Source organism: Phycodurus eques, chromosome 10, assembly GCF_024500275.1.
Source record: "Phycodurus eques isolate BA_2022a chromosome 10, UOR_Pequ_1.1, whole genome shotgun sequence".
Classification (NCBI taxonomy): domain Eukaryota; kingdom Metazoa; phylum Chordata; class Actinopteri; order Syngnathiformes; family Syngnathidae; genus Phycodurus; species Phycodurus eques.
In genome coordinates this window covers 14,849,992-14,874,980 of record NC_084534.1, presented here as the reverse complement: position 1 = coordinate 14,874,980, position 24,989 = coordinate 14,849,992, and the positions used below count along the sequence as shown (strand labels likewise).

General features: G+C 40.3%; 1 protein-coding gene across 3 annotated transcripts; it reads right to left on the bottom strand.

Annotated features, from left to right (window-relative positions):
• Window positions 1-12: 12 nt before the first annotated feature.
• LOC133409194 (transmembrane protein 198-like) lies at window positions 13-19,453 on the bottom strand. 3 transcript variants are annotated; one of them, XM_061688886.1, is made up of 6 exons: window positions 18,962-19,453; window positions 15,409-15,604; window positions 5,603-5,844; window positions 3,575-4,150; window positions 3,338-3,486; window positions 13-898 (listed from the first exon to the last, which is right to left on the bottom strand). In XM_061688886.1, exons 2-6 carry the CDS (start codon window positions 15,594-15,596, stop codon window positions 749-751), a joined length of 1,305 nt encoding a protein of 434 aa, XP_061544870.1. In that variant the 5' UTR covers window positions 15,597-15,604; window positions 18,962-19,453; the 3' UTR covers window positions 13-748. The 3 variants fall into 3 exon arrangements, with proteins under 3 accessions (XP_061544870.1, XP_061544873.1, XP_061544872.1); XM_061688888.1 differs by having other exon boundaries at window positions 761-898; window positions 3,409-3,486; XM_061688889.1 differs by lacking the exon at window positions 15,409-15,604.
• Between the last annotated feature and the right edge of the window lie 5,536 nt (window positions 19,454-24,989).

Genomic DNA, 24,989 nt, shown 5'->3' with positions numbered 1-24,989 from the left:
TCATTGAACTAATAAGTATCAAACACGTGTATTTTATTCATTTCTATCAACATTTATGAACAGATTCAGTAAACACATTGAATTGTCGGTCCTAAAGTCAATCAACATGGATAATAACAGCTACCAATTTATTTTATTTTTTTAAATCATCACGACCATGTACTTGGTTTACATGACAAATAAATTATAATGTTTAACATTTGACAAGAACACAAAGGCTAAAATATTTCACGCAAATCAATCAGAGTGATGCAAAAACAAAAAAGAAGCTTTTACACAATCAAAACCTCTTGTCATGTAACATTTAGTTTTTGCTTCACTTTGAAATACTTGTAGTCATACTTCACTCCCTGACACACTGCTTCTAAAGAAAAGAAAATCACACATCCTTCAATGTTAAACAGTAACAACGCAACACTTAATGACAATGAGACTAACTTTTGAAGTACAGTACCACCTGATAGAAATGCACCTCAGGCTCTGTTATGTATTCAATACACGATGAGAGGAAATGGAGGACCTTGTGTGGTTAGTGTTTTGTTCCTCTGAGAAGCACCACAGTTGTAGTTGCTTTAAATGTTCTCCTTTCCCAATTTAAAAAAAGCAGCAACCTCCTCCACTGGTAATCCTCTTTTCACACACAGATCAACAACAAAACATTGTCACAGGTTCTTCAGAACAGAACCAAAATGCCCCCCCCCCCCCCCCCCCCCCCCCCCCCCCTCTCTTTTAGTAACGGTCACGGTGCTCAGACCCTGACGACAGGGGTCGTAGCTGTTAGGGGCACTGTGGAGCCAGTGTCACAGTCCAAGTCGATCATGGTGTGGTTGGCTGTGCTCTGGCTGCTAAGGGAGGTGCCGGTGCCCATTTGTCTGTCCCGCAGACTTTGAAGGTAGCTCTGAGAAACATGCAGAGACACAGTGAGAGGTTGAAGACGTTGTTGTGTTCCAGAGACACACAAAGTGTGTAGTGGACCCACGGAACTCAAACGGATAGATGATTCGTCCATCCATTTTCTAAAGCACTTGTCTTCATTTGGGTTACGGGGAGCTGGAGCCTAACTAAAAGACACTCACACCTATGGACAATTTAGTCTTCAGTGAACTTAACATGCATGTTTTTGGAACGTGGGGGGAAGCTGGAGTAAACCCCATGCAAGCACAGGGAGAATGGGCAAACTCTACCCAGAGCCGAGCCGGGATTTGAATCCTGAACCTCACAATTGTGAGGCAGACTTGCTCACCACTAGGGCACTGTGCTGCCCATGATAAGTCATTTCAAGAGAAAGTATGATCCAAAAGTTTAATTATAAAAGCGTGAGAAAACTGGCTAGATCTAGTTGTTGTGTTTATTAGGGATGGGCTACTGTGAGGATGTTTATTGTTAATGGGATGGGACTATCTGAATGTTCTGAACTCCTTTTTCCATGCTTGTGTTGTATGGTGGTGGTGATAGCTGTCTATGTGGATGTAACTCATCCACTGCCTTACAAATTATTGTCCAAGTTATATTTTTCTCTGATTTTATGAAATAGTCAAAGCAAATGGCGGTCAGCATAATTTTCAAGCCATAAACTGTTAGAGCATAATTGGGAATGCTTTTGAACAAACCTCTCAATGGTATATATATATATATAAATATATATATATATATATATATATATATATATATATATATATATATATATATATTATATTGAAATATAAAAAACTTAAAAGTACACTGTTCCAAATTATTACGCACAAAAGAGGATTTTATAGATTTTAATTAACTGAAAATAGTCATATGTTGAATTTGCAGCATTCGTGGGCATTCACTGAAATCAAAAGCTAATTCAATCAAAAACATTTTCACAGGCCAAGTTAGATTTTAACATTAGAACCCTCATTTGACAGCAGGTTAACAAATCTTACATCCATTGAACTTATTGTTTTTTTTTAAGAGTTTCTGCTGAAATTTCTTTGCAGATGTCAGACTAGCCACCTAAAGCTACTCTTTGGATGTGAACTGCCTCCCACCCTCATAAATCTTATGCTTGAGGATGCTCCACCGGTTCTCAACAGGGTTAAGGTCTTGGAAGGACAGGGGCCACCGCATGAGTTTCTCTCCTTTTATGCACATTGCAGCCAAGGACGCAGCGGCATTCCTTGCAGCATGAGCTGGTGCATTGTCATGCATGAAGATGATTTTGTACGATGGAGGACAATGGTGGGTCAGAAGCCGCATATTTTTCAGTGGTCATTTTTATACCTTCAGGGGACCTAAAAGGTATGACCAGCTCTGTCTACATGAATCTGGACCAAAACATGAATTCGCCGCCTCCTTGCTGATTTCGCAGCTTTGTTGAGACTTGGTGGCCATCCACCAACTATCTACTAATTCATCCATCTGGACCATCCAAGGGTTATAGTGACCATTCTCATTCTGCAAAGAATCCCTCTGCATCTTTTGCTGCTATGGTCATAAAAGGGGCGAATGTCATGTTGTGGCCCCCATTCTCCCCTGACCTCAACCCTGTTGAGAACCTTTGGAGCATCCTCAAGCAAAAGATTTATGAGGGTGGGATGCAGTTGACATACAAATAGCATCTCTAGGAAGCTTTACTGACATCCTCCAAAGAAATTCAAGCAGTAACTCTCCAAATATTCACAATGGATGTCAGAATTTCAAAGCTGCTATCAAATAAGCGTTCTTATGTCAAAATGTAACTTGACCTGTTAAGATGTTTTTGTTTGAAGTAGCTTATGATTTCAGTAAATATGGCCTCCTAATGCTTCCAATGCAACTAATGACTATTTTCAGTTCTTTAAAAGCTATAAAAGAAAAAGTATTGAAACTCTGTTGTGCATAAAAATGTGGAAAAGTGCATTTATGAATCAATTATTATGCACCGCCATAGTGTGTATCGTCTTTTAAAGTACATGGGTATCGGTGATGATCAGCCAAAGCAGAAAATGGAAACGACTATGAAATGACTAAAATAGGAGTTAATTTCTGACAGAGGTACTCACTGAAGGATTAGTTTTACGTTCAACAATTTGTATAATGGATTTTTGTAATGACAATTATCTATGATAACATGTCACTTAAAATACTTATTTATTATTCATAGTTAATGATGGCAGAGGCTTGACCACACGAAAAATTTATTGAATTTTCATGATTTCCTTTGGGGATATTATCAGATAATCCCCAAGCAGCCTTCTAGAACTATTTGAAATTGAGTTATGAGGGTCCACTATACTTAATTACGAAATGAAGAAAATCAAGGATTGAGGTGAAGTTGTGAAATAGAGAGACAGTAACCACAGCACACGCCATGTTGGGTGACACTGACCGGTGCCAGAAGGTCCCCAGCGTAACGTTTCACTGGGGTGGCTTTACGGCGGTACGTGCCTTCCTGCCCACCTGCCTGCTGTCGCTTCCTGGTGTCCTTCTCTCTAATGCGCATCAGCTGCACTCTCCTCTGCCGCCGACTTAAAACCACTAGGGGGAGAGGGAAAATGTTAGCATCGGTTCATTGTAAGTCATGTGCACCGGTCCCACAGCAGTAGTCACGCTATTTCATCCTTACCCTCTGTGTGGGAGAAGCTGCCATCCGTCAGTTTCCACTGGACCAGGACTCCGATGAGGCTGAGCGCGGGCCAGATGCCCAGAATTACCCAGCTGTACCAGCAGAGAGGCGGGCCCGGCGAGAGGCGCAGGCACCCGTACACGTGTGTGGCCAAAGCTAGCATCTCCACAAAGTAGTCGGCGCACACCGTCATGATGGCGGCGCCGAACACGGCCGTGGAGAGGACGGTGAAGAGCTTTTGCCATTGCAGCGTCAGAACGGCGAACAGCATGCCCGATCCCAGCAGCGCACCCAGGGGCACCCACACCGTGGTGGGAGTGTAGAACTGCTGAGTCAGCAGCAGGGCGGCCAGAGCCAGCAGAAGGCCCAGCAGGAGGCCCGTCATGAAGAGGCCCACGCTACGCACCAGCATGGTCACCAGGCCGCAGAGCAGGCCGATACCGAGGCCGATGCCGGCGCTGGCCTCCACACTGAGCTGGGTGTCCAGCACGTGCTCCTTGTGGCACAGCAGGAAGATGATAACGGCGCCGAACATCAGACCGGACAGGAACATGACCGCCTTGAAACAGCGGTAACCTACAAGAGGACGCAAAAAGCAATCATGAGGCACTGAGTTGATATTACAATGTATTGTATCGTTCAGTACTGATACATAAAATTTGAATATGGTGCTTGTCCAACGTCCAATTATGAGCAGCTGAGCTTTATGACAATTTGGACTTTTATAAATTATGTCCATCTCTGTATTTTCTTCCATGTACAGTCAATGCTGCATATGTAGTAAATTAGGGAATGATTCCGTTCACAGATCGTAACAAATTCTTTCAATGGTGTAAAATGATTGTTGATGAATTGTGTCTTGAAGGACATCTTAGCTGCAACGAGTAGAGGTGCTGTTGATTCAGTCTCGGACACTTTGATGACTGAAGAACATGGCCTCAGCCAACTTAAAAAGTCATATTTGCCTCCTATTATAGAGACATTTTTAAGGGAGGACCTGATATGATATTATTATAGGGTGCAATGAGACGGAAGAGTGTAGCGGTTAGCACATCCGCCTCACAGTTCTGAGGTTTGGGGTTTGAATCTGGAATTCTGCCTTCCTGTGTGGAGTTTGCATATTCTCCCTGTGCTTGCGTGGCGTTTCTGCAGGTGCTTTGGCTTCCTACCACATTCCAAAAACTTGCTTCTTAGGTTAATTGAAGACTAAATTGTTTTTAGGTATGAATGTGAGTGCTCTACAGTTGGTTGGCAATAAGTTCAGGGTAGATACCGAGGCCGATGCCGGCCAGTAGATAATGAGGACAAGTGCTGTCGAAAATGGATGGCTATACTAATATTTGAAATAGTAAATTTACTACAAACTATGATCCTAAAACATGTACATGTGGTGAAGACTCAAACTTCCACTCACAACCCTGGCTAAACTCATTCTCAATCAAGGTGTATCAATTCAACAATAATTCAAGTTGAGGCCAATTACCGTATTTTCCGGACTATAATTTGCTCCGGACTATAAGTCGCGCCAGCCAAAAAATGCATAATAAATAAGAAAAAACATATATAAGTCGCACTGGAATATAAATCGCATTTTTGGGGGGAAATTTATTGCAGAAGTAGCAGGTACAGATACGGGCCTAGAGCTCCCTCTTGTGGTTGTCAGTGTGAAAATAACGTGAAATTATATAATAATGTCTTAATAATTTCACATATAAGTCGCACCCCTGGCCAAACTATGAAAAAAACTGCGACTTATAGTCCAAAAAATACGGTACTACTTTCCTATTAGTGGCATCTTGTGGCATTTCAGTGTGTTACAAAAATATACAAAAAGTAGCTTTTAATTGAATAGCTAAGGATAGGTTGCATTAAAAAAACATGACAAGGTGAATTGGGAAATAGGTGGGGGTTTACTATACTATCATTATTATCAAAATATCATTACAATAAGTGTTGTGGGGTACTGTGTGGTTCCCACCCCGAGCATGAATGTGTGTAACAGAGGGCCTACAAGAGTTTCTTTCTCACCAAAGAAGCAGTAGATGATGCCAAAGAGGCAACACATGGAGCAGATGACAGCAGGGATGATGTCATACTTCCTTTCTATCTCCAAGCTACAGGCGTCGACCTCGGCAATACCGGCCCCCGTCGACTCGGAGCTTAGCCCGGTGGGATCTGCCATTCTGGTGTTTATGGTCCAGAAGAAGACCAGGACGCAAGGTAGACTGGCTGGTGACATTATCTCAGGTCCATCTGAGCGGCTTTGTTTGCTATGAAGAGAAAAGTTTGATCGTACGTATGAATAAAGTCATCACAAACACAAGGAATGCTAAACTATTCATGTCAACTACGATCAATATTGTGTGCACATACATATTATATATATATAATATATTATAACTACTTCAACATCTATAATATTTTATTTACAAAACGTATTTTGATGCCTGTTCCAAGAAATGCACAGGGGAATATAACCAAAATGAACCTAACAAACATCCACCAATTTATTTATTAAAAAGTTCCAAGCACATAAATAAATATAATTTGCAACGGGGATTGAATAATTTTAACTGCCAGTGTAAATGCTCGGTATATGACTCCATATTATGTTCCAATAATGAGCTCCCCTCCAATTAAACTGTTATCTGCCTTTTCAGTGACATTAAATTTTGTTCAAAAAATGAGGAGCAAGACACCGTGTTGCTTTATTGGTGTATAATATTGGTGGACCAGTCAGGACACCTCCAAGTGTTGTGTTGGCACAAGCATTGGTGTCAACTTTAAAGGTCCCATATTTTGGCTATTTATTTATAGAGTGACTCTCTAACATGGACTTAATATAAAAGTGTCAATTTCATTTCAAAAAACACTTTGTCATACGAGTATCCAGAAAAGGCCCCTCTGAAGGCTACTTCTGTTTGACCCAGTTTTGTATCCACTTTGTCCATATTTGGCAAAGACTGCCAACCTTTCGTCTGATTGGTTGCCTCCGTGTAGAAGACCCACTTGTGAGAGCACAGGTGTTTGTTATTTTGACAGCGTTGGCTCGGGGGTGGAGAGGTAGGCGGAGATCTTCGCTTGTGACATACTGTAGATAAGCTAGAGAAATTCCATTGACCCGATTTCAGGCCCCTCAGCAGAAAAACGTCTGAAACTCAGGAATGCGTGGATGATTTTAATTCATATTTCACGTTTACTGAAGCACCATAGAGTCAATATAACATCTCAAATAGTAGAAAAAAATTGGTTTGGTAAAATACGGGACATTTAAGTGTATGTGGTGCCTGTTCAAACACTTTTTCACACAATTTTAAGTGCAAAAGACTTTGGTGTTGTGAAGCACACACCTTTATTGGCTCGTCAACAAATGCAATTTTACTCTCATAGATTTGCATTTCCTTTAAAAGCTTATTACAAACTTAAACACACGCATACATACTGCTTATTCCTGTGTTGCTTCAATCCTCCTTTTTACATAACAAGGTGAAGGCATCTCTTGGTTGCTGCCACATTAAAGCTGCTACTATTAAACGGATTGTGACTTGTAGAAGGTAAATGTGAAGGAGCCACACGCGGCTGTATGGGTGGAACACTGGCAAGTATCCGACATGAGCTCACCACAGACGAGATCCGATTACAATTGACTCAAGTTTTCTACGAGAGACAAAAAAATCTGTCAGGACAGGAGCATATGGCCCTGCTTTTACTATTAAGGGCTTTCACTGTGAGATCTGCGAGACTGCTTCTTGACAAGACATGTCCCTTACACTGCGCATTATTCCACATTGACAGTTTAAGGTTTTGTCTGAGACAAAACACGTACCTTCATGTGTTTCCTGGTAATGACTTTACATGGAAAAAATGAGGCCTCATCGGAAACTTTTCCTCACACATGCACTTTTTGGTTTCTCTCTTCTGATTTTGATTTCTATATTATTAATATTTTAATTTAATATTTCCATCATGGCTATGCACGTGATTGCTGAAGTCTGGAGAGCAATTATAAACGTGCTTGATTCTACAGTACTTCATTAATGAGCTCCACTACACCAAACTTGAGAAAATAAATGTGAACATATTCAAAGCAGAATGTTGGATCATTAGTGTACCTCTCTAATAAAATCAGATAAGTTAGATTTGACTTTTGAAACAAAGCAGTGGAACGGTGGACGACTGGTTAGAGTGTCTGCCCCACAGTTCTGAGGACTGGGGTTCAATCCCCGGCCCCGCCTGTTTGGAGTTTGCATGTTTGCATGTGCCCGGGTTTTCTCCGGGCACTCCGGGTTTCCTCCCACAAAAACATGCATAGTAGGTTAATTGATAACTCTAAATTGCCCGTATGTGTGAATGTGAGTGCGAATGGTTGTTTGTTTGTATGTGCCCTGCGATTGGCTGGCAACCAGTTCAGGGTGTACCCCGCCTCCTCCCCGATGATAGCTGGGATATCCTCCGTCATGCCCGCGACCCGCGTGATTGAGAAACGGCCCAGAAAATGGATGGATGGAAACCAGGCAGAGCTGTAATAACCAATACACTGATTAACTGATTGTTGAAAATTCTGTCAATTGTGTCAAATTTATTTGTATATTTAATTGCATTTTGAGGCCTTTGAGAAAAAATGGAGCGCACTCCTTGGCTGAACTATCAGACGCACTGCTGGTTTATCCATCCATCCAATTTCTAATACACTTGTCTCCATTAGGGTCGCGGGTAAAATGGAGTCTATCCCAGCTGACTTTCCTGTGAGAGTCATGGTAAATCTGCCCTGGACTGGTTGCCAGTTAATCACAGGCCACTAATTCACTCAACTAATTTATGACTTGAATAAGAACAACTTGGGCCTACAACTCCTCTGGGCAGCATTCAGCTAAACACAACATACAGTAAGAACAAGAGTTCAGAATAGTCTGAGAGAGATTCTGCGATCTCTCTCTTTACTTCACCTGCGTTTGTATTTGATTGTTGGACTGTTTCTTGACTATTCATGATGACATGCTCATATTTTTCTACAATAAATAGGAGGTAGGAATGACAGATTAATTTAGGATTAAATGTGAATTGAATTTGAGGAGCCTAGTGTCTATATCACTGGTCCCACATACAGCCCGCAGCGTACTACAAGCCTACCTACCGAGCATTTATTATCTAGTCTTGTAATATTTGTGGCATTAATTTAATTTTTTATTAGTAGTAAGTATTTTTGTTCCTTTCTCTCAACAAATAATTGGTTAATTGCTTTATTGTAAAATAACTTGTACAAATAAATAACCTTTTTTGCAAATAATTTGCCAATTAATTATCATTGATCACAAATAATGGAAGAAAAATTAGAATTCATTATTACTTTATTATTGGAAATATACCTGTATTTTACACATTTTACATACACATTTCAACAAAAATATATATTTTTTAAACCTCATCTATGAATGCCCTTACTCATCTGTCTCCTTTAAAAATCAAATGTAATGTTTGCCGACCCTTGGTCTATATGGTGTAAAGGAAGGTGAAAAGTCCAGTCTTCTGTAAGCTTGAGCAGAACATGATACTTAGTACATGCATGGGCAGATGTGAACTTTACAACATTTAATTTCCCCTCAGATCAGGCCTTTCCAGTAAGTCATAAAAGAAGATGTTGAGTTGAATTGAATTGAGGCTTTGTAATGCTTGTTAAGTCTGATGTCATTGACTACCTTGCCAATACCAAATGAATTCAACACTAATAAAATCCTTTAGAAATACAATTTTTGGTGTAATGCTAACTTTGTTAGAATATCTCGGTCAATTTACTACTTAAAGTAACACTATTGGTGTGAGCATTCCAAAACCATCCGAGAAGTAATTAAGTGTAGATGAACACCCGCAGACATTCCCATGCATCTTTGCGGTTGCATCATGTTACTCTGAGTCACAATGGTGTCCAATGTCTTGCAGCTTTTAGAGAACCTCGCCGCTGTTGGAGAATAGAGCCATTGTGGGCCAAAACAAAAACCCTGAGGCCCACTCTGTGACCTCTGGTGGCACTTGCAGGAACCCATGCACGTGAAACGGGGGCCCATATAACGACGGCTGGGAGCACCAAGGATACAAGTGGAGAACGCCTGTTTGCTTTAAGATGGGAGCCAAGTGTTTCCTTCAGATGGCCACTGAGCGATGGGATGAGGCACTAACGACGAGCAACATGATCAATCTTCGAGATGGAACTCGAGCAATGCTTCCAGCTCAAGTCACCCGGCAACTAACTGAATACGTGTCAAAAAGATAAACAGTCTGTAGTCCAGCTAGAAGACAAATCAGGCTGCCTTTAATGTAGCAAGGCTTAAGAGTTAAAGATCATTAACACATTTTGACTTGAAATGTTAAACTCAGACACAGCATCGATTTGAAGTTGTTAACCAAATCTAAGTAGAATGAATAGAAACTATTAACTGAAGACAGCACACTATAAGAATAATGAATAAGACCGGCAACGTCAAGATAACGTGACAGATAACACTTCCAAAGCCATTCAGAGAAATATGAATTTACCGACTGCCTAGGAGAAAGCACATGGTTCTATTCCCTTATAACGGTGCATGTGGTATCCATTACAACTAAAGTTGACAAAAATGATTCCGTGCTCTGTGAGGGTGCTACATAAAGAACAACTCTTCATAATGACAGCGTTCTTATATACTGTATATCCAATTAGAAATTGTTTCCTTTGTTTTTTTTCTTTTGGGAGATCCCTAAAGTTTCATCAATCTATTCACATCTATTCTGTGCAGGTCACGAGAGCTGCAGCCTTTCCTTGTTGACATTTGGTGAGAGCCGTTGCACACTCTGAACAGATTGTCAGTCAATCACACAGAGACAAGTGTTCACCGTTCACTTTACTACAGGGAATTTAGGGTTCAATTAACCTAACTTAAATCCGGAGTCCGGACAGAACCACTGGCCAAACAGGCACTGGGAACTGAGCCTACATCATCTGCATGAAAGTCGGCTATCTGGAACCTGATGACTAAGTTGAACAAATTCAATTTGAGGTGTATGTGCAGTGCGTAACACGTTCTTAAAGGGAGCATATAGTGCTTTAAGGCCGACTGTCATTTCATTTTCTGTTAGCGCTGGACTTTTAAACCATCTTGAACAGGAATTAAGCATTTCTGACTGAACCTTTTTAGATCCAGATTTTAGCCAGCTCACTGGGCTTCTCTGTGTGGTAAGTCATCAAGGATGACATTCAATCACGAAAACATAATTTCTGTTCAGGAATGAAAGTGAATAACTAAGTTATCGAAATATAATTGAATATCTCTTTGTAAAATAGTGGGTGGCAGAGTGAGCTTATGGTTAGCACAGCTGTCCCACAGTTTGAAGGTTGAGGGTTCGAATCCAGGCTGTGGCATGTTCTCCTAGTCCTTGGGTCTTCCAACCCTATTCCAAAAACACAATTATTAAGGCAATCGAATACACTTTGCCCTTTGGTTAGAAAGGGAGTGGTTGTTTGTCTACATGTTCCATGAGATTGGTTGGGAACCAGTCCAGGATGTACCACGCCTCTCGCCCAAAGCCAACTGGGATCGGCTTCAGCTCAACCACGATCCTCATTAGGATAAGCGGTACAGAAAATGCATGGATGGATGGATTGTAAAACGGTAAATTTTCAGACATTTAAAAAATGTACTGTCAGTTGTTAACATGGAAGGAAACCTAAATTGACACATGGAAAAGGATGACGCGCTGTGGCGACCCCTAACGGGACAAGCCGAAAGGAAAAGAAGAAGACTGTCAGTTGTTAAGTAGTTCACTCACATGACTGAGACAGCGTGGGTTCAAATTTCACTCAGTTACCGCTGTACTGTTTTCCCACTTGATTGGTTTATATTCATGGCCTATTGGTGTTTTTCATCCAAATATTTACTACAATTATGACCGTAGCGTTAGTGTAGGTTAGTAACTTACGTATGCATTCTAGTTACCTCGCAGCCGTACTAAAACAAGGAAACCGTGTATTTCTAGTTTACAGTAGATGTGGATTGGCAGTTAATACCAGTAATGAACAGCATTAAAATTGATCCCATACCATTGCTTTGGAGGATACACCCGTTGAACAAACACAACAGGGGGCTGAGTAATGCACAATTGAGTGCTCAGCTGCTGAGGAGGCGGGTCTGTCTACAAGTTCCCCACATAGCTAATTTGGGTGTGTTTAATCAAGAGTTGGACACGCATGGTCAGTGAAAAATGTCTGCCCCCTGACTTGATGGCCATGGCCAGCTGAGAAGATAAGATTATGATTTGGCTGTCTAGGAGAAGCAACCAAAGAATGCAAGCTGTGCTCTGCAGTTGCAGCCATAAATCAGGCCATCTTCTATTGAACATGTCCTCAAGCCAAAAAATTGTCTCGACGATAGGAGCCGTAGAGAAAATGCAGTCATCGGTGGGTTTAAAATGGGGTTTCCATACTGAGCAGAGGATAAAAAGATGGCTAAATACAAATAAATGATTGCGCATCCTCCCATTAACATCTGCTTTGAATCTGGAGGATTATTGAGCAAGGCATCATATGGGCCCCAAACCGAGCTTCCTGCTTTGGTGAAGAGAAAGGACCTGATGAGGAAGTGGAACATCAGCTTTCAACAGGGGCTTACCATTGTTTTTGTGACATTGAGCACAGACACCAGCCAAGCTTTTGGATCATCAACACTGACATTTCATATCAGTAGACACTAACGTGGAAGACTTTATGCTGCTAGGAACATGAGCACACTCGGTTAGAAAATATGGAAGCGAGAATCAGAACAGAACTTTGCACATTTGCCACTGTCTTAAAACATGACGAAAATAATCTCTCCGGATCGCTTGCGAATCGAAAGAGAAACAGGTCACAAAGTGATCCAGCAGACACGACCGAGGTTGGTCCTGCAGGGTGTTACCGTGTTGCAATTCTATTCGTGTTAGTTTCCTGATCCAATTTATATCATGAGCAAAACATTTTTCCAGACTCTTAACGCTCATAGGTGACATGTCAAACTCCATGCTGCCAACTGGGAGAATACATTTGTCAGATAGTCTGCTCTAAGTGCTAGAGGACATATTTTTCCACAATGTTTCTGATTCTGATATAGAACCATAAATTGGTAGCTTGACTTGGACTCCAAATATACACTGTAACCTTTGATTGATTCGATTAATCCTGATGCAGTTTAATTGCTTGTCGATTTTTACATGACAAAAATGTCAGTTATTCTCTTCTGTTTGGTCTTCGTTCAGCTGTTTCCCCTCAGTGACACATGGTCTTTCTTTGGTCATCAGCTGTTCAACTCCTAGCAGTAGATCTTTTACTAATGTCTACATTCAGGACAAAACTATCTTTTCCAAATCGATGTTTATATGAATTTACTTTTCAACAATGTGAAGAAACAATTTCCACACAGCATAATTGAAGGTAAGGTGATAAAAAAAGGGTGCTTCACACCAATGGTTTACGCTCTCTGGGGGTCAGTTGATGGATATGTAAACTTCCATCGCCTCTGGCGCCACGTTATGTTTCCTTCCTAAATTGAAGAGGTGTTCAGAATGTCACTGGTCTCATCTTTTTACACATTACCTGTCAGGTACGTTTGCAGGCATACCAAAGTTAACAGACAAAGCAGAGTCATTGTTTTGGATTGAAGTTTAACTAGACCAGAGTACCTTGGTACCGCAATGTAATTGGTCCACACCCTGGTTGAAGTTACTGTATTCACAACTGACAACACAAACCACATCAAAACTGAAAACTAGTTTAACTGGAGTTCAATTAAAACTGACCAATGGGGGCGAGTAGGAAAGCACACTTTAGGTTTGCAATAATCACATGCACTATTCCCAGTGCTACTCCTCCTTAAACAGACACATACAGTACATTTAATCTCACCTAATTAAAGCCTGCCCGACTTCAGTCCAAACAATAGAAGCCCTTCAACAAAAGACAGAGTACTCTGTACTTTAAGAAGCATGAAACCAGAAACACAAAGAGGACCGTTAAGAGGGCAGTCACATGTCTTCAGCGCATACTTGTAATGTAGCTCAGAAATATGCATCACATATTAACACTCTCACATTTAGAGTAAGAAGGGAAATTCCCTCCGTTAGGTTCTGACTCCGTGTTGCACTGAAGCAGTATTGTTGCTTTCAACAAAAAGTATACACTGGAGTGCAAGTCAAGCTGTAACAGCCACGTGAACGCACACTTCTGACACAACGATGTTGTCCCGCTTCAGCCAGTTCTGACTGAAAGGGACAAGCGAATAAATGCCAGATCTATGGTTTTAACTATGATATGCCAATTTGCCGCAAAGGCAGTGTGAAAGCGGCTTATGAATTAAGGCGGGGCATGTCGAAACACTGTTAGCGGTGGAGATGATCTATCTAATGCCGGGTATGGCTCTAAAACAGTATGTGTGAGAAAGTTTAGATTACAGGTTGGAAATGAACCAATATATAAATGTTATTAAAGTGTAGTAAGCTCTAGCAGCTCGCCAGTATGAAAGGTGTTTTCAAAGCAAAAATACTGTACAGTATGTCAGCAGTAGCCAATAATTTGAGAGTTACCAGTTGAAAAGACAGTAACACATTTTCCCAACCAACACAAAACCTTTCAATTCTGTCTCTTTAACTGCAATACTAAAAAATTACAGCTCCAAAGGGAGCACAAAGGGAAAAGTATACAGTATAACCTACAATCCCAACATAAGTGTTTTTCTTGGGAAAACGTTTTTTGGGGGGTGGGGGGTTGTGAGACAAACCTGTCAAATGCAGATTCAAATGTAATGGAACAAGAATATATTTATTCAAATTTGCAACTTGTTGCAATCAATTTTAGTTTCCTGTTACCTTATTTTTTTTGCATCTCCGCCAATATGTACAGTAGTAGTAGTAGTTTTAAGTGTTCCTCTATAAACACAACAGCTCCCAAAATGAGCATGCTCAGACAGAAGGTGTCTGCTAAGTCACTTACAGTATTTCCATCCAATATATCATAGGAAGGTAATGAAAATATAGATGTGGCGGGTTTGCTTCAATCCACTCCCCCAAATCCCTACCATGACAGGTATAATCAGTGTTTACAGTACTAAAAGTAGTCTTGGATGGATGTTTGGACATGACGTGTTATATGTGGTTCTCAACTATTTTAGACATACATGCCCACACTCATGTATGTATGTTGTTGGTAATAGATTAGAATATTGGGCCATTTACAAAATGAAACTGAATGATTTTTTTACTTCTTCTGATTAATGGTGACATTTTAGGCCCTTTGTTTACATGATAATGGAGACTGAAAGTGAGCTTTTGAAAGGTGGTCTCAAAGTGGATTTGTTTTTGGCAACACAACAATATTATTGTTTCCATGTGAACACTAAAGGTTGTAGTCTGTGAAAACAAAGGACATTTGCATGTGTTAAGTGTTCAATCTGGACATACAGTTCGTACATAAGTACTTCAAAGTTAACACCGTAATAGTGGAAACATGACTGTAGTAGAATTTGTGCTTACATGTCTAAATTTACGACACCGCTATTATTCAGTTGAGTCACTTTACTTACTCAACTGTTCTTTCACATAAAATATATGCAGACAAAGGAGTTGGTGCACAGACTTAGTGCTTCCATCAACAACAGATTTTTTTTTTTTGTCGACACTAATGTGATGAAAGTCACTGATTTATATTTTTTCAGTATTGTAATTTAAAAAAATCGCAGGAGTAGTGAATGCTTGGCAATAATCTATAGTCACTGACAATGGACAGTTTATACACTGAATTTTCACAGAACATACATGTTAGAACAGTTTTCCCCAACCTTTTTTCCGCCACACACTGGTTCATGCAAGTATGGTTTTTCGCAGAACGGCAAGCATTCGTCGACAGGAGATTGGTCAGTGGTGACGAAGTTTCCCGATCGGAAGGTTCGACCCGATCGGGATTGGGTCGACCGACTGTCCCCATTGAAACCCAATCAATGTCAGGGTGGGGTGGGGTTTGACCCATCTCCCGGTCTGCAAAAAAAAAAAAAATCAGTCTATTTGTACAGCCGGTTACCAAATGGCCTGCTGCGCAGGAACGGTCCGTAGACCGGTGGTTGAGTACCACTACATTAGAACACAAGAGCATCCACTTGGGCTGGGTGAAGGCTCGCCTGATGTGGCGTGATGGTATTTTCAGCTGGGTGTGCTTCCCGCTGGGAGAGCAGATAACATTTGCACAACTTGGCCAAACAGGGAAACCCATCCTCGTTCTGGGCTCACCACAGCAGTGGGTTCTGCAGGGTTGGAATATTCGGTGTTTGCAAATAATCAGGGACCTCGTCGCGTGCAGTGGAATAATTTTCCGCTCTCCTTCCACTTTGATAATGCAGCCCAAAATCGTGCTCGAGTCTGGCTTTTTCCCTTTTCCTGGCTCTCACTCACTTACCAAAGCTGTGAATTAATAAATAGATGACAATTTAAATCAATAATGACGATGGACTATTTTAGTCAGTGCCCTCATCTGTTGCTCTGCCTCCTCTTCAAACCAAAAACGTGATTAGCGACTACCCAACGTCATGCTCTAATCGTCATTTTGAAGTAGTAAAGTTGACAAATCTACTACTGCCTGACAATCTTATTACAGTGTTGTCTGTCGGTAAGAGTTAAAAAAAAAAATGAATGGAAATACATTCTCATGTAAACATACCCTTAAATATAAACTGTGACTAAATGCATTGAATTACTATTATTGACTATGATTATTATTGAATTACCCATCTCAGTTACTCCCAGTAAACCAGAAGGGACACAGAGGAGGAGGAAAATCCATTTTGAATTTTAGCTTCAGCAGATTACACCATTTTTCTTCTTCTTCAATGCTGGTCTTCATAAAAACAAGCTCGGAGTTCCCTCGCTGAGATGTGCCCATGTGCTCACCACCTGGACAAAACTAGTCAGCCTGAGCAAGCACTCCAAGAACTGCAGTCCGCAGCAATCCCTCAGCACCTCTGTGGTTTAATTCACATTTAACGTCATTATTCAGCAGTGTTACTGTCAAACTGCAATTATTTTGTAATCTTAAATGAAGTCTGTGTCCCTTTAAAAGGACAGACAAGACTTGAGCTTCGCAGTTTATTCTTTGTTCCGAAGACTTGTACATGTACTGTTCTACTAATTATTTTGACTTGACATGTGCCCTCTGATAGTACAGCTAGTGTAAAACAAGGGATCGCAAATGCTTCTTATCATGTACGATTCCCACTAAATCAGTTTTTAGAAGTGTTAGTTTTTGTCACGTAATGAGACAAAGAAAGGTTTGTCGTAGCCTTACGCTGTAGAACTAAATAAAAAGTCAGTAACATAACACTTTTAAGAACTAAAGAATTGGGACACCTGGCCATCACAACAATACTTATAGTACAGACACTGAACATGAAATGAATTATGGAGTTGGCCACATCATGTACAACATTTTGGAAGGTTCATTAACCTAGAAGAATATTTTTGAGAGCCTGCTGCCTCGTCATCTCGGTTGTAGTTCATCCCAAAGGTGATGAGATCACGGACTTTCATACAAAACTCATCCAACTACCATATAAAATACAGGGCTGCCTTGAGATATGAGCTTATTTTTTTTCTGTGACAAACTCAACTAAATCAAAACACTCGTAACACAAATCATCGCAAATCATCTTTCCCCATTGAAATGACTGTAAATTCCATTAATTTGTTCAAGCCTCCCATACACAACATTTTCGTAATGTTTGTTCATGAGAATGTCTCTGTATATAATATGTAAACATAATGACATAATTAAATAGAATGAAAGTTTTTTGCCACATTTTTGTTTCAATCAATAGAAATTGTGCTGTCCCTTCTACTGTACACGGCTTGGCCCACTGGGGTCATTATAATACACGAACCATACAAAGAAGAGTTTCAAGACTGAGTCAGTAAACGGCAGTAAGTCTTTTTTGTGTGTGCAAAGGATAAATAATATATGGCTGTGAGAATTTTTATTTTATCTGTCTCCATGTGTTGCTTCACCGTTTGTGTTCAACAAAGCTCTTGTTTAAAAGGTTATAAATCTGCAACACTGACGCAATTAGTTAGCCTGTCTATGGTGTTAGGTGATGGTTAGCATTAAGCTATAGAGACTTTAAGGCAAAGCTATGGTTCTGTTGTAAATACAATGGGAGTGGCAATAAACAGCTTGAAGCAAATACAGTGGGCTGGTATTAAGTTGTGTTTAAAGGTGATAGGACATTTCCGACATATTAATAACAAAAAGTTTCCATGCGAATCAGTCACTTTCTATTGAGCAGATTCTTCCCACAAACCCTCCTGAAGGTTGTCTTGAACATCATATCACTCATTTAACCCTTGATGACGAACAGCCTATTCTATATCCATAAACAAAACACAAGTTGAGACTTGTTCAGTCTGACTTGTCGTCTTGTCTCTTTTCCTGCCTTCTCTTTTAGCCCAAAGCAGGGAAGGATTTCCTCTCTGCCTTTCCAAAGGGGCAAAACCATCTGGTTCGGGCTGACAGACTAGGTCACATAGATAGAGATGGCAGCATACACTCAAGGGGGGGGGGTTGTAACTACAGCCTTCAAATCCCTGGTAAAGACAGGACCCGTAGGCTGTCATCTGACTGCCCAAAAACCAAGAGGCACTCCCACCCTAGATCACAGAACACAACCGCAGGGCTCGAACACCCGGTATGCCATGTAGGCCACAAGGAGAAACGTTGGCCTTGTGAAGTGAAGAATGTATTTATGGTTTGCGTAGAATGTGCAAACCTAAAATTGTGTCTTTTAAATAGAGTTGAACTTCATGAACCAGACAAGACAGTTATTTTATAGCATACTGCAGATGGTTTACTGTAAATGACCATTTGAAAACAATACAAATAAAACAACATATGTAATGTGACCATTTCCTGTGTTATCACACTGTTGACTGCAAATTCAAGAGTATTGGGGGTCTTGTCCAAACCTAATTTCAGATTATGTTCAAATTTGTCCAACAGCCTGTTGCTGTAACGGAACGCTTTACAAATATCAACACAAATGAAACCATTGTTGACACAAAAATCTCATGAAACCACTGGTGATGTTTAATTCAATAGTAACACTCCATGAAAGTCTTTATTTCATGATGACTTTGTGTGTTCAATGGCTGACACATCATCCTTAAACGTGGAGGGGCATTTGAATCAGTGATCATCACCATTATGTATAGCGCTGTTGTTTCATGACACCATATGTCCACTCACTACGAGTCCGCAAAACAAAGCAATACAGTGTGACAAACACAACGCGTGGACAACTCAAAAATGGAAGCGTGTGGCGCAAAATGTTAAAAGGATGAAGGAAAACTTACCGAGGGAGCCAGCAGCTTGGAACGTTCTATTGTGCGGGACAATTGGTGCTGTCAGCAGACAACTTGCTCCACCATTTACAAACACAAAAGCGGCGGTAATGGAGCAGGGAAAACCGGATTTTCCTAACTTATTCTTGGGCTTCTCTCTCTTTTAAAAAGAACAAACAAACAAGACAACACGGCACCGTCATCGTTTCCCCGTCCCGTGTAAATTGTCCAGAAGAGGTTGTTTAGGAGAGTTACCGCTAGCTATTTCGTGAGTTGAGTTAGCCGTGGAAGTGGAGAAAGAGGTTCGGGCTCCGCTTGGGACGAGCCGGTCCAACTCTCTCTCTCTCTTCTCTCTCTCTCTCGCTCGCTCTCTCTCTCTCTCTCTCTCTCTCTCTCTCTCTGTGTGTGTGTGTCTGGAAAGGCTCTCCCTTGTCCTCTCCCACTTCTCTATCTGCTTTCACGGAACTTTTTCCCTCTCCCTCGTTCGAGGCAAATCCCTCTCAATCTTCACCTCCTGGAGTGGGGACTTGAGTGCGTTGGAGGGACGTCTATTGGGAGGGGGGGGGGGGGGGGGGGGGGTCGGCGCAGCTACAGTTTGAACTCGGCGCCTCCATTTTATGCTAAAGGCTAAGCTAAGTTTCTTGAGAGCTGCTTTTAATATCCATCCAGCCATTTTCTGAACCGGTTCTCCTCACTCGGGTCGCGGTTGTGAAACAGTGAAACATTTTTGGAGCTCTCAAATTTTGTGTGCTGGGATTCATTTTAGGGGCACCCCCAAAAATAGGTTAGAAACGCCTCTGGGTCAATATCCTCATAATAGTCTATATCAAATTCTGAACTTCATGTTTTGCAAATGTATTCATAGCTTGGTTGTCATAAATGGATGATTAATTTATCAACATTTTAGACAGCAGAAAAAGTGTATTTTTTGCACCACCATTTTTTTGATTAAAAACATTTACAATCAACCTCAGTCACTGAAATGTCAACTCAGGTATCTTAAGTTTATGACGCCTTTTTATATCTCTTGATTGAATCGATTGATACAACTCAATACATACCCTCTGATCACTGTATGACTTCTGCTCCTTACGTTATAATATGTATGATCATTCTTACGCTGTTTTACACTTTTGACCCTTCAAAGACAAACAAAATGGAAGAACAGCATGTTTCTTCAGGAACCTGTGCAAATGTGATGAGAACACAGACAGACAGTTTTTGGGCTTGTTTAAGCTCCCTCTTGAACAATGTTACCATGGTCCCATAAGTAATAGACATATTTAGGGCATGGGCTATACAATTTCAGTTTAAATTCTCACATTTTCCTTCACTTAAAACACAATGGTAAATCTAAAATCAATTTTAGTAGACATGGGTCAAATTTGAACCAGAAGAGTCTCAGTGTACATGAACTGTTAAGCACTTGTGCAAAATAATTACATTTTTAAACATTTAATTTCTGTTTATTTTGTGTCACTTTAGGAAAAGTCATCAAACGTAAGGCTGAAAGAATGACATTTAGGGTATATCGATCAAACTTTTCCATCCTGAAACCGAATTGTCGGGGGGGGGGGGGGCACAGGGTTAAAAGTGTGTGTGTCAGGTAGCATTGGGTCAGTATTTTATGCTACCAAAACAATGTGTTCATATTGTGAACCAACAAAAAAAAAAAAGATAAATTCGGTAATGATAACAACTGAAAAACATACACCTTACCTTTATGTGTTTTTCCAATTAGATGAGGAATTTTTGAACGGCAGAAACTGGTGGTTGTTAGACTGGCACAAAACACATTCACCACGAATCATTCTTTGAGTCAATAACAGAAGGCCATGGATGAGGAATATATTGCATCTCCAAATCTGTTGCATCAGCTTTGTAAATGCTCCCTGGTTCACATTCCTCCATGTTGTTGCTGTCCCTGTTTTTTTTTTTTCCCTGCCTTATAGGGCCCCAAGAAATCAATCAATCGATCAAGAGCTCAACCGCAGTGGACTTTACTTTACTCTCCATTTATGTCAATTTTACATTGTGTCATCAAGTAAAGTACAGATACCTGAAAAATATGTATTCAGTAAGTGAGTAGTATGCTACTTGGCAGTGAGATATCATAAGTGACCCTCTGACCATCAGGAAAATGTAACGCAGCATAAAAAAAAGCAGCTTTGGTATCTTACATGTGTGATCATTTTGACTTTTAATTTTGTTTATAAAGTGAATTATTTGTAGATGGATACATGGGAAAATGTGGTTAATATTGTTCGCAATGGCTTTAAAACATTCACAATCATACCTACAGCATTTACCATTAACATTACAGACATTAATACCTGTTCCCATTGTACAATTAATGTTTTATATACAGTCAAAGCTCCCAAGTTGTACAGTAAGGGAACGTGGTCACAACATATAACCGTTAAAGGTGGACTATATGCAGATGTGCTCCATCCTGTTTGACTTGAGGGAGCAGATCGTAAAGATCACAGGTTGTGTGATGTGCTATTCCTAGGAGGTGTCCAGGATTGTCCCTGGGAACCACTGCCTATGTCTTTCCAAGAAAGAGCATTCCTCAACCAATATTAGTTTTCAAGTTTAATAGAATGTAATTGTGAGTAAGCAATTCATGCAGTTACTTGTGCACATCTGCTTTCACAGCACAATGTTTCTAAAAACAATTGGGGAGGGGGGAAGGCAAACCCTTTACTGATAAGAGAAAAACATCTGTTTCTTACAATGTAATGAATAGAAACTCATCATCTTAGTCACCCAATGTTTTGCAATGTGTAGTTCATCTCTCTATTAAATTATTACATTGGTAACAGGTAAGACCCACCTGTACTTAAAATCGGACTTTTACGGTCATGGTCAAAGCACGACTGTAAAAACACTGTTTTTTTTTTCTTGACTGTCTGACATGAAATGAGACTAACCTTTTCCTTTTTCACATCAAGGATCAACAAAATTATTTCTCTTTCCAAAATCCCAGAATAGTGACAGTTTTTTTTTTTTTGGACAAATTTATATAATAGGGCGGCACGGTGATTGACTGGTTTGAGCGTCTGCCTCACAGTTCTAAGGACCGGGGTTCAAATCCCGGCCCCGCCTGTGTGGAGTTTGCATGTTCTCCCCGTGCCTGCGTGGGTTTTCTCCGGGCACTCCGGTTTCCTCCCACATCCCAAAAACGTCTGGTAGATTAATTGAAGACTCTAAATTGCCCGTAGGTGTGAATGTGAGTGCAAATGGTTGTTTGTTTATGTGTGCCCTGCGATTGTTTGGAGAACAGTTCAGGGTGTAGCCCTCCTCCTGCCCGAAGATAGCTGGGATAAGCTCCAGCACGCCCGCGACCCTTGTGAGGATAAGCGGCTCAGAAAATTGATGGATGGATATATATAATAGACAATATAGTCATGCTCAAAATATTGGCAGCCCAGGGGTGTCAATATTTTTTTTAGCACGATTGTATATGGCAATATGTGAATGAGTCTGAGGTCCCAAACAAACTTACAAATACTGTGCACATTGAAATACTTAGGACTCTTGCCATCTTTCAAAGGAAAGCCTCGTCTTTGTTTTGAGAGAAACAAATCTGGCATCTCCTCTCACACAAAGCCTCTCCAAGATTTATTGACCGTGTGCGTGTGTGTGTGTGTGTGTGTGTGTGCGCGTGTGTCTGCACCTCAGCTGTATGCAATAAAGCCGCCAGAGTTACTCTTATGTTCTGGTCACGAATAATGAGTCATCCTGACTGGATAACACACAACGTTATTTCATCGGTACAGATGTGTTTCTTTGATCCTGTCAACTAAATGACATCATAACATGTCGCGTCTGCACCTCTAAGCATACACAAACTCACTAACCATTGTAGAGACACCTCAAGGCTTTCTGTGGACTATCAGGTTGGATTGAAGCTTTTGCGAGGTGGGGGCAGAGCAGATGCTGCGACAGGAAGTTGGTAACATAGTCCAGATGTGAGGACAAGAGACCACCTCCCACACAGCTGCAACATGAGGATGACTAAAGGCAGCAACTGCTGTCACACACACACACACACAAGATTCTTGTTTTAAAGAAAGCTTATACAGAATATGATAATGTAAGTGTAAATCAAATTCTAAGTGCTCCCCTATTATTTGTGTCCATTTTTTTTTTATTGTATCCCCTAATGCAGGGATGGGGAACCTAAGGCCCGTGAGCCTTACACAGCCAATGAGACCATTTGCTCCAGCCTGCCATGCAATTCTAGAAACAAATCAAATCTTAGTCGTTTATCAAAATGACTAAGACCTACAAAAACCACAACCATCGCTAAATATTATTTCAAATTTGGTAAAACCTTCGGAAGAGAATTAATAAAAACAGAAATGGCTGCTGAAAGGAAAAAGGTTCCCCACCCATGCCCTAATCAATTGAAATGCACTTTATAATAGTAGGTTCTATGAGCCTGATTGTTGTGGCCTTGCTGCTCTCTAGTACCACCTACAGGTATCATGATATAAGTGGACCAGGCAATTATTTGTCACAGATTTCCCAAAATGTTATCCATTACAGAAGTATAGTATACCTTAAGGGCAACCTAAATGATGAAGGCATCACACATCGGCGCTATCAGGACCAGGTCACATAGGACCGCGCACTTCCTAACCAAATATGACAAAAAAATTGCATTATAAATAAGGATAAAATATGTGCATGTTTTTCTCTTTTTTTTTTACTCAACCCAATGTACATTACAGTATCTTAATATATTCCATTAATGCATGTATATAAGATCCACTCTGAGACAAAGGGTTTAAAGCAATAATAATAACAATAACCACATAGGCTACGCTGTTTTTTTTTTTTTTTTTTACAGTGCAAAGGACTCTCTTACATAAAAATTACCATACAAAGATGGCACAAAACTGCTGAACAGCTAACCAACATTAAGTGCAATAACTCATTTTGTACACCCCCCCAAAAAAAATAAACTCACTCAAAATCCCCAACTTAATAGACCTACTCACACACCTGTATGATACAGTGCAGTTCACTCTGCTTTGTTGAAGGAGTCCTGGTGCATATCCCCTCTCCTGCCGCTTGTCCAAGCCACCATACGCGTTTGCAACACCATTAAAGGCGCTAAATACGCCCTTTTTGGCTGGAGGACATTTTAGGAACTCCTCATGCACTTTAAACTAACTGTCAACGGTTCTTGTGAAGAAGAAGAAAACAACAACAAAACAAACGAACAAAAAAGTCGCAATTTATGTACCCGGTGGAAGCGTTACTAAGCGATGTCTGCCATCTAGTGGTGAACGGTGCCATTAAAAATCAGGTATTTGCAGAGGAGAGTTTTGTTAATTACATAATTTTCAAAAATTAATTGCGGGGCCCCCCAATAGCTCATCCTTGCCTTATAGAATTTAACAGTCAAAACGATCATTATGGTGCTTCTATGAAGAAAATGTTTTGTGATTTAATTACACCAAAAGCGTGTACAGCCAGGTATCATGAGAAATGCAAGTCATTTATCACCTTTTCCTCTCTATGAACAAAATTAAATCCAATACCAGCGCTATATAAAAGCCTTTACAATTACAGTATAATAATGTTCAGTTTTGAAGTATTACAGTTTATGGTGTTTAGTTTGCAGGTGTGTAACTGCAGCGGATCATACTGAGATTACGTTATTTACCTAGATGAGTGTATATATATGTGTGTGTGTATATATATATATATATATATATATATTAAAAAAAAGATACAGCTTTGATTACATTGCACTACACTTCACCAAATAACAAACTGTTAAATAACTTGGAAAACTGAATTTATATTCAGAATGACTTAATACAGTATTTCATATATCTCTTGTATTGGATAGCATTATATGTGATGTTGGTTCATAATGTAGTTTTGGGTTGGTGCATTTCAAAACGTATTAAAAACTTTACAGGGCCACTTACAGATCTAACAGGTTTAAAAAAAATAAAAAATTAAAAATATGCACGTGTGACATCTACTATTTAATTATGGTATTGCTGTGCAATGACTT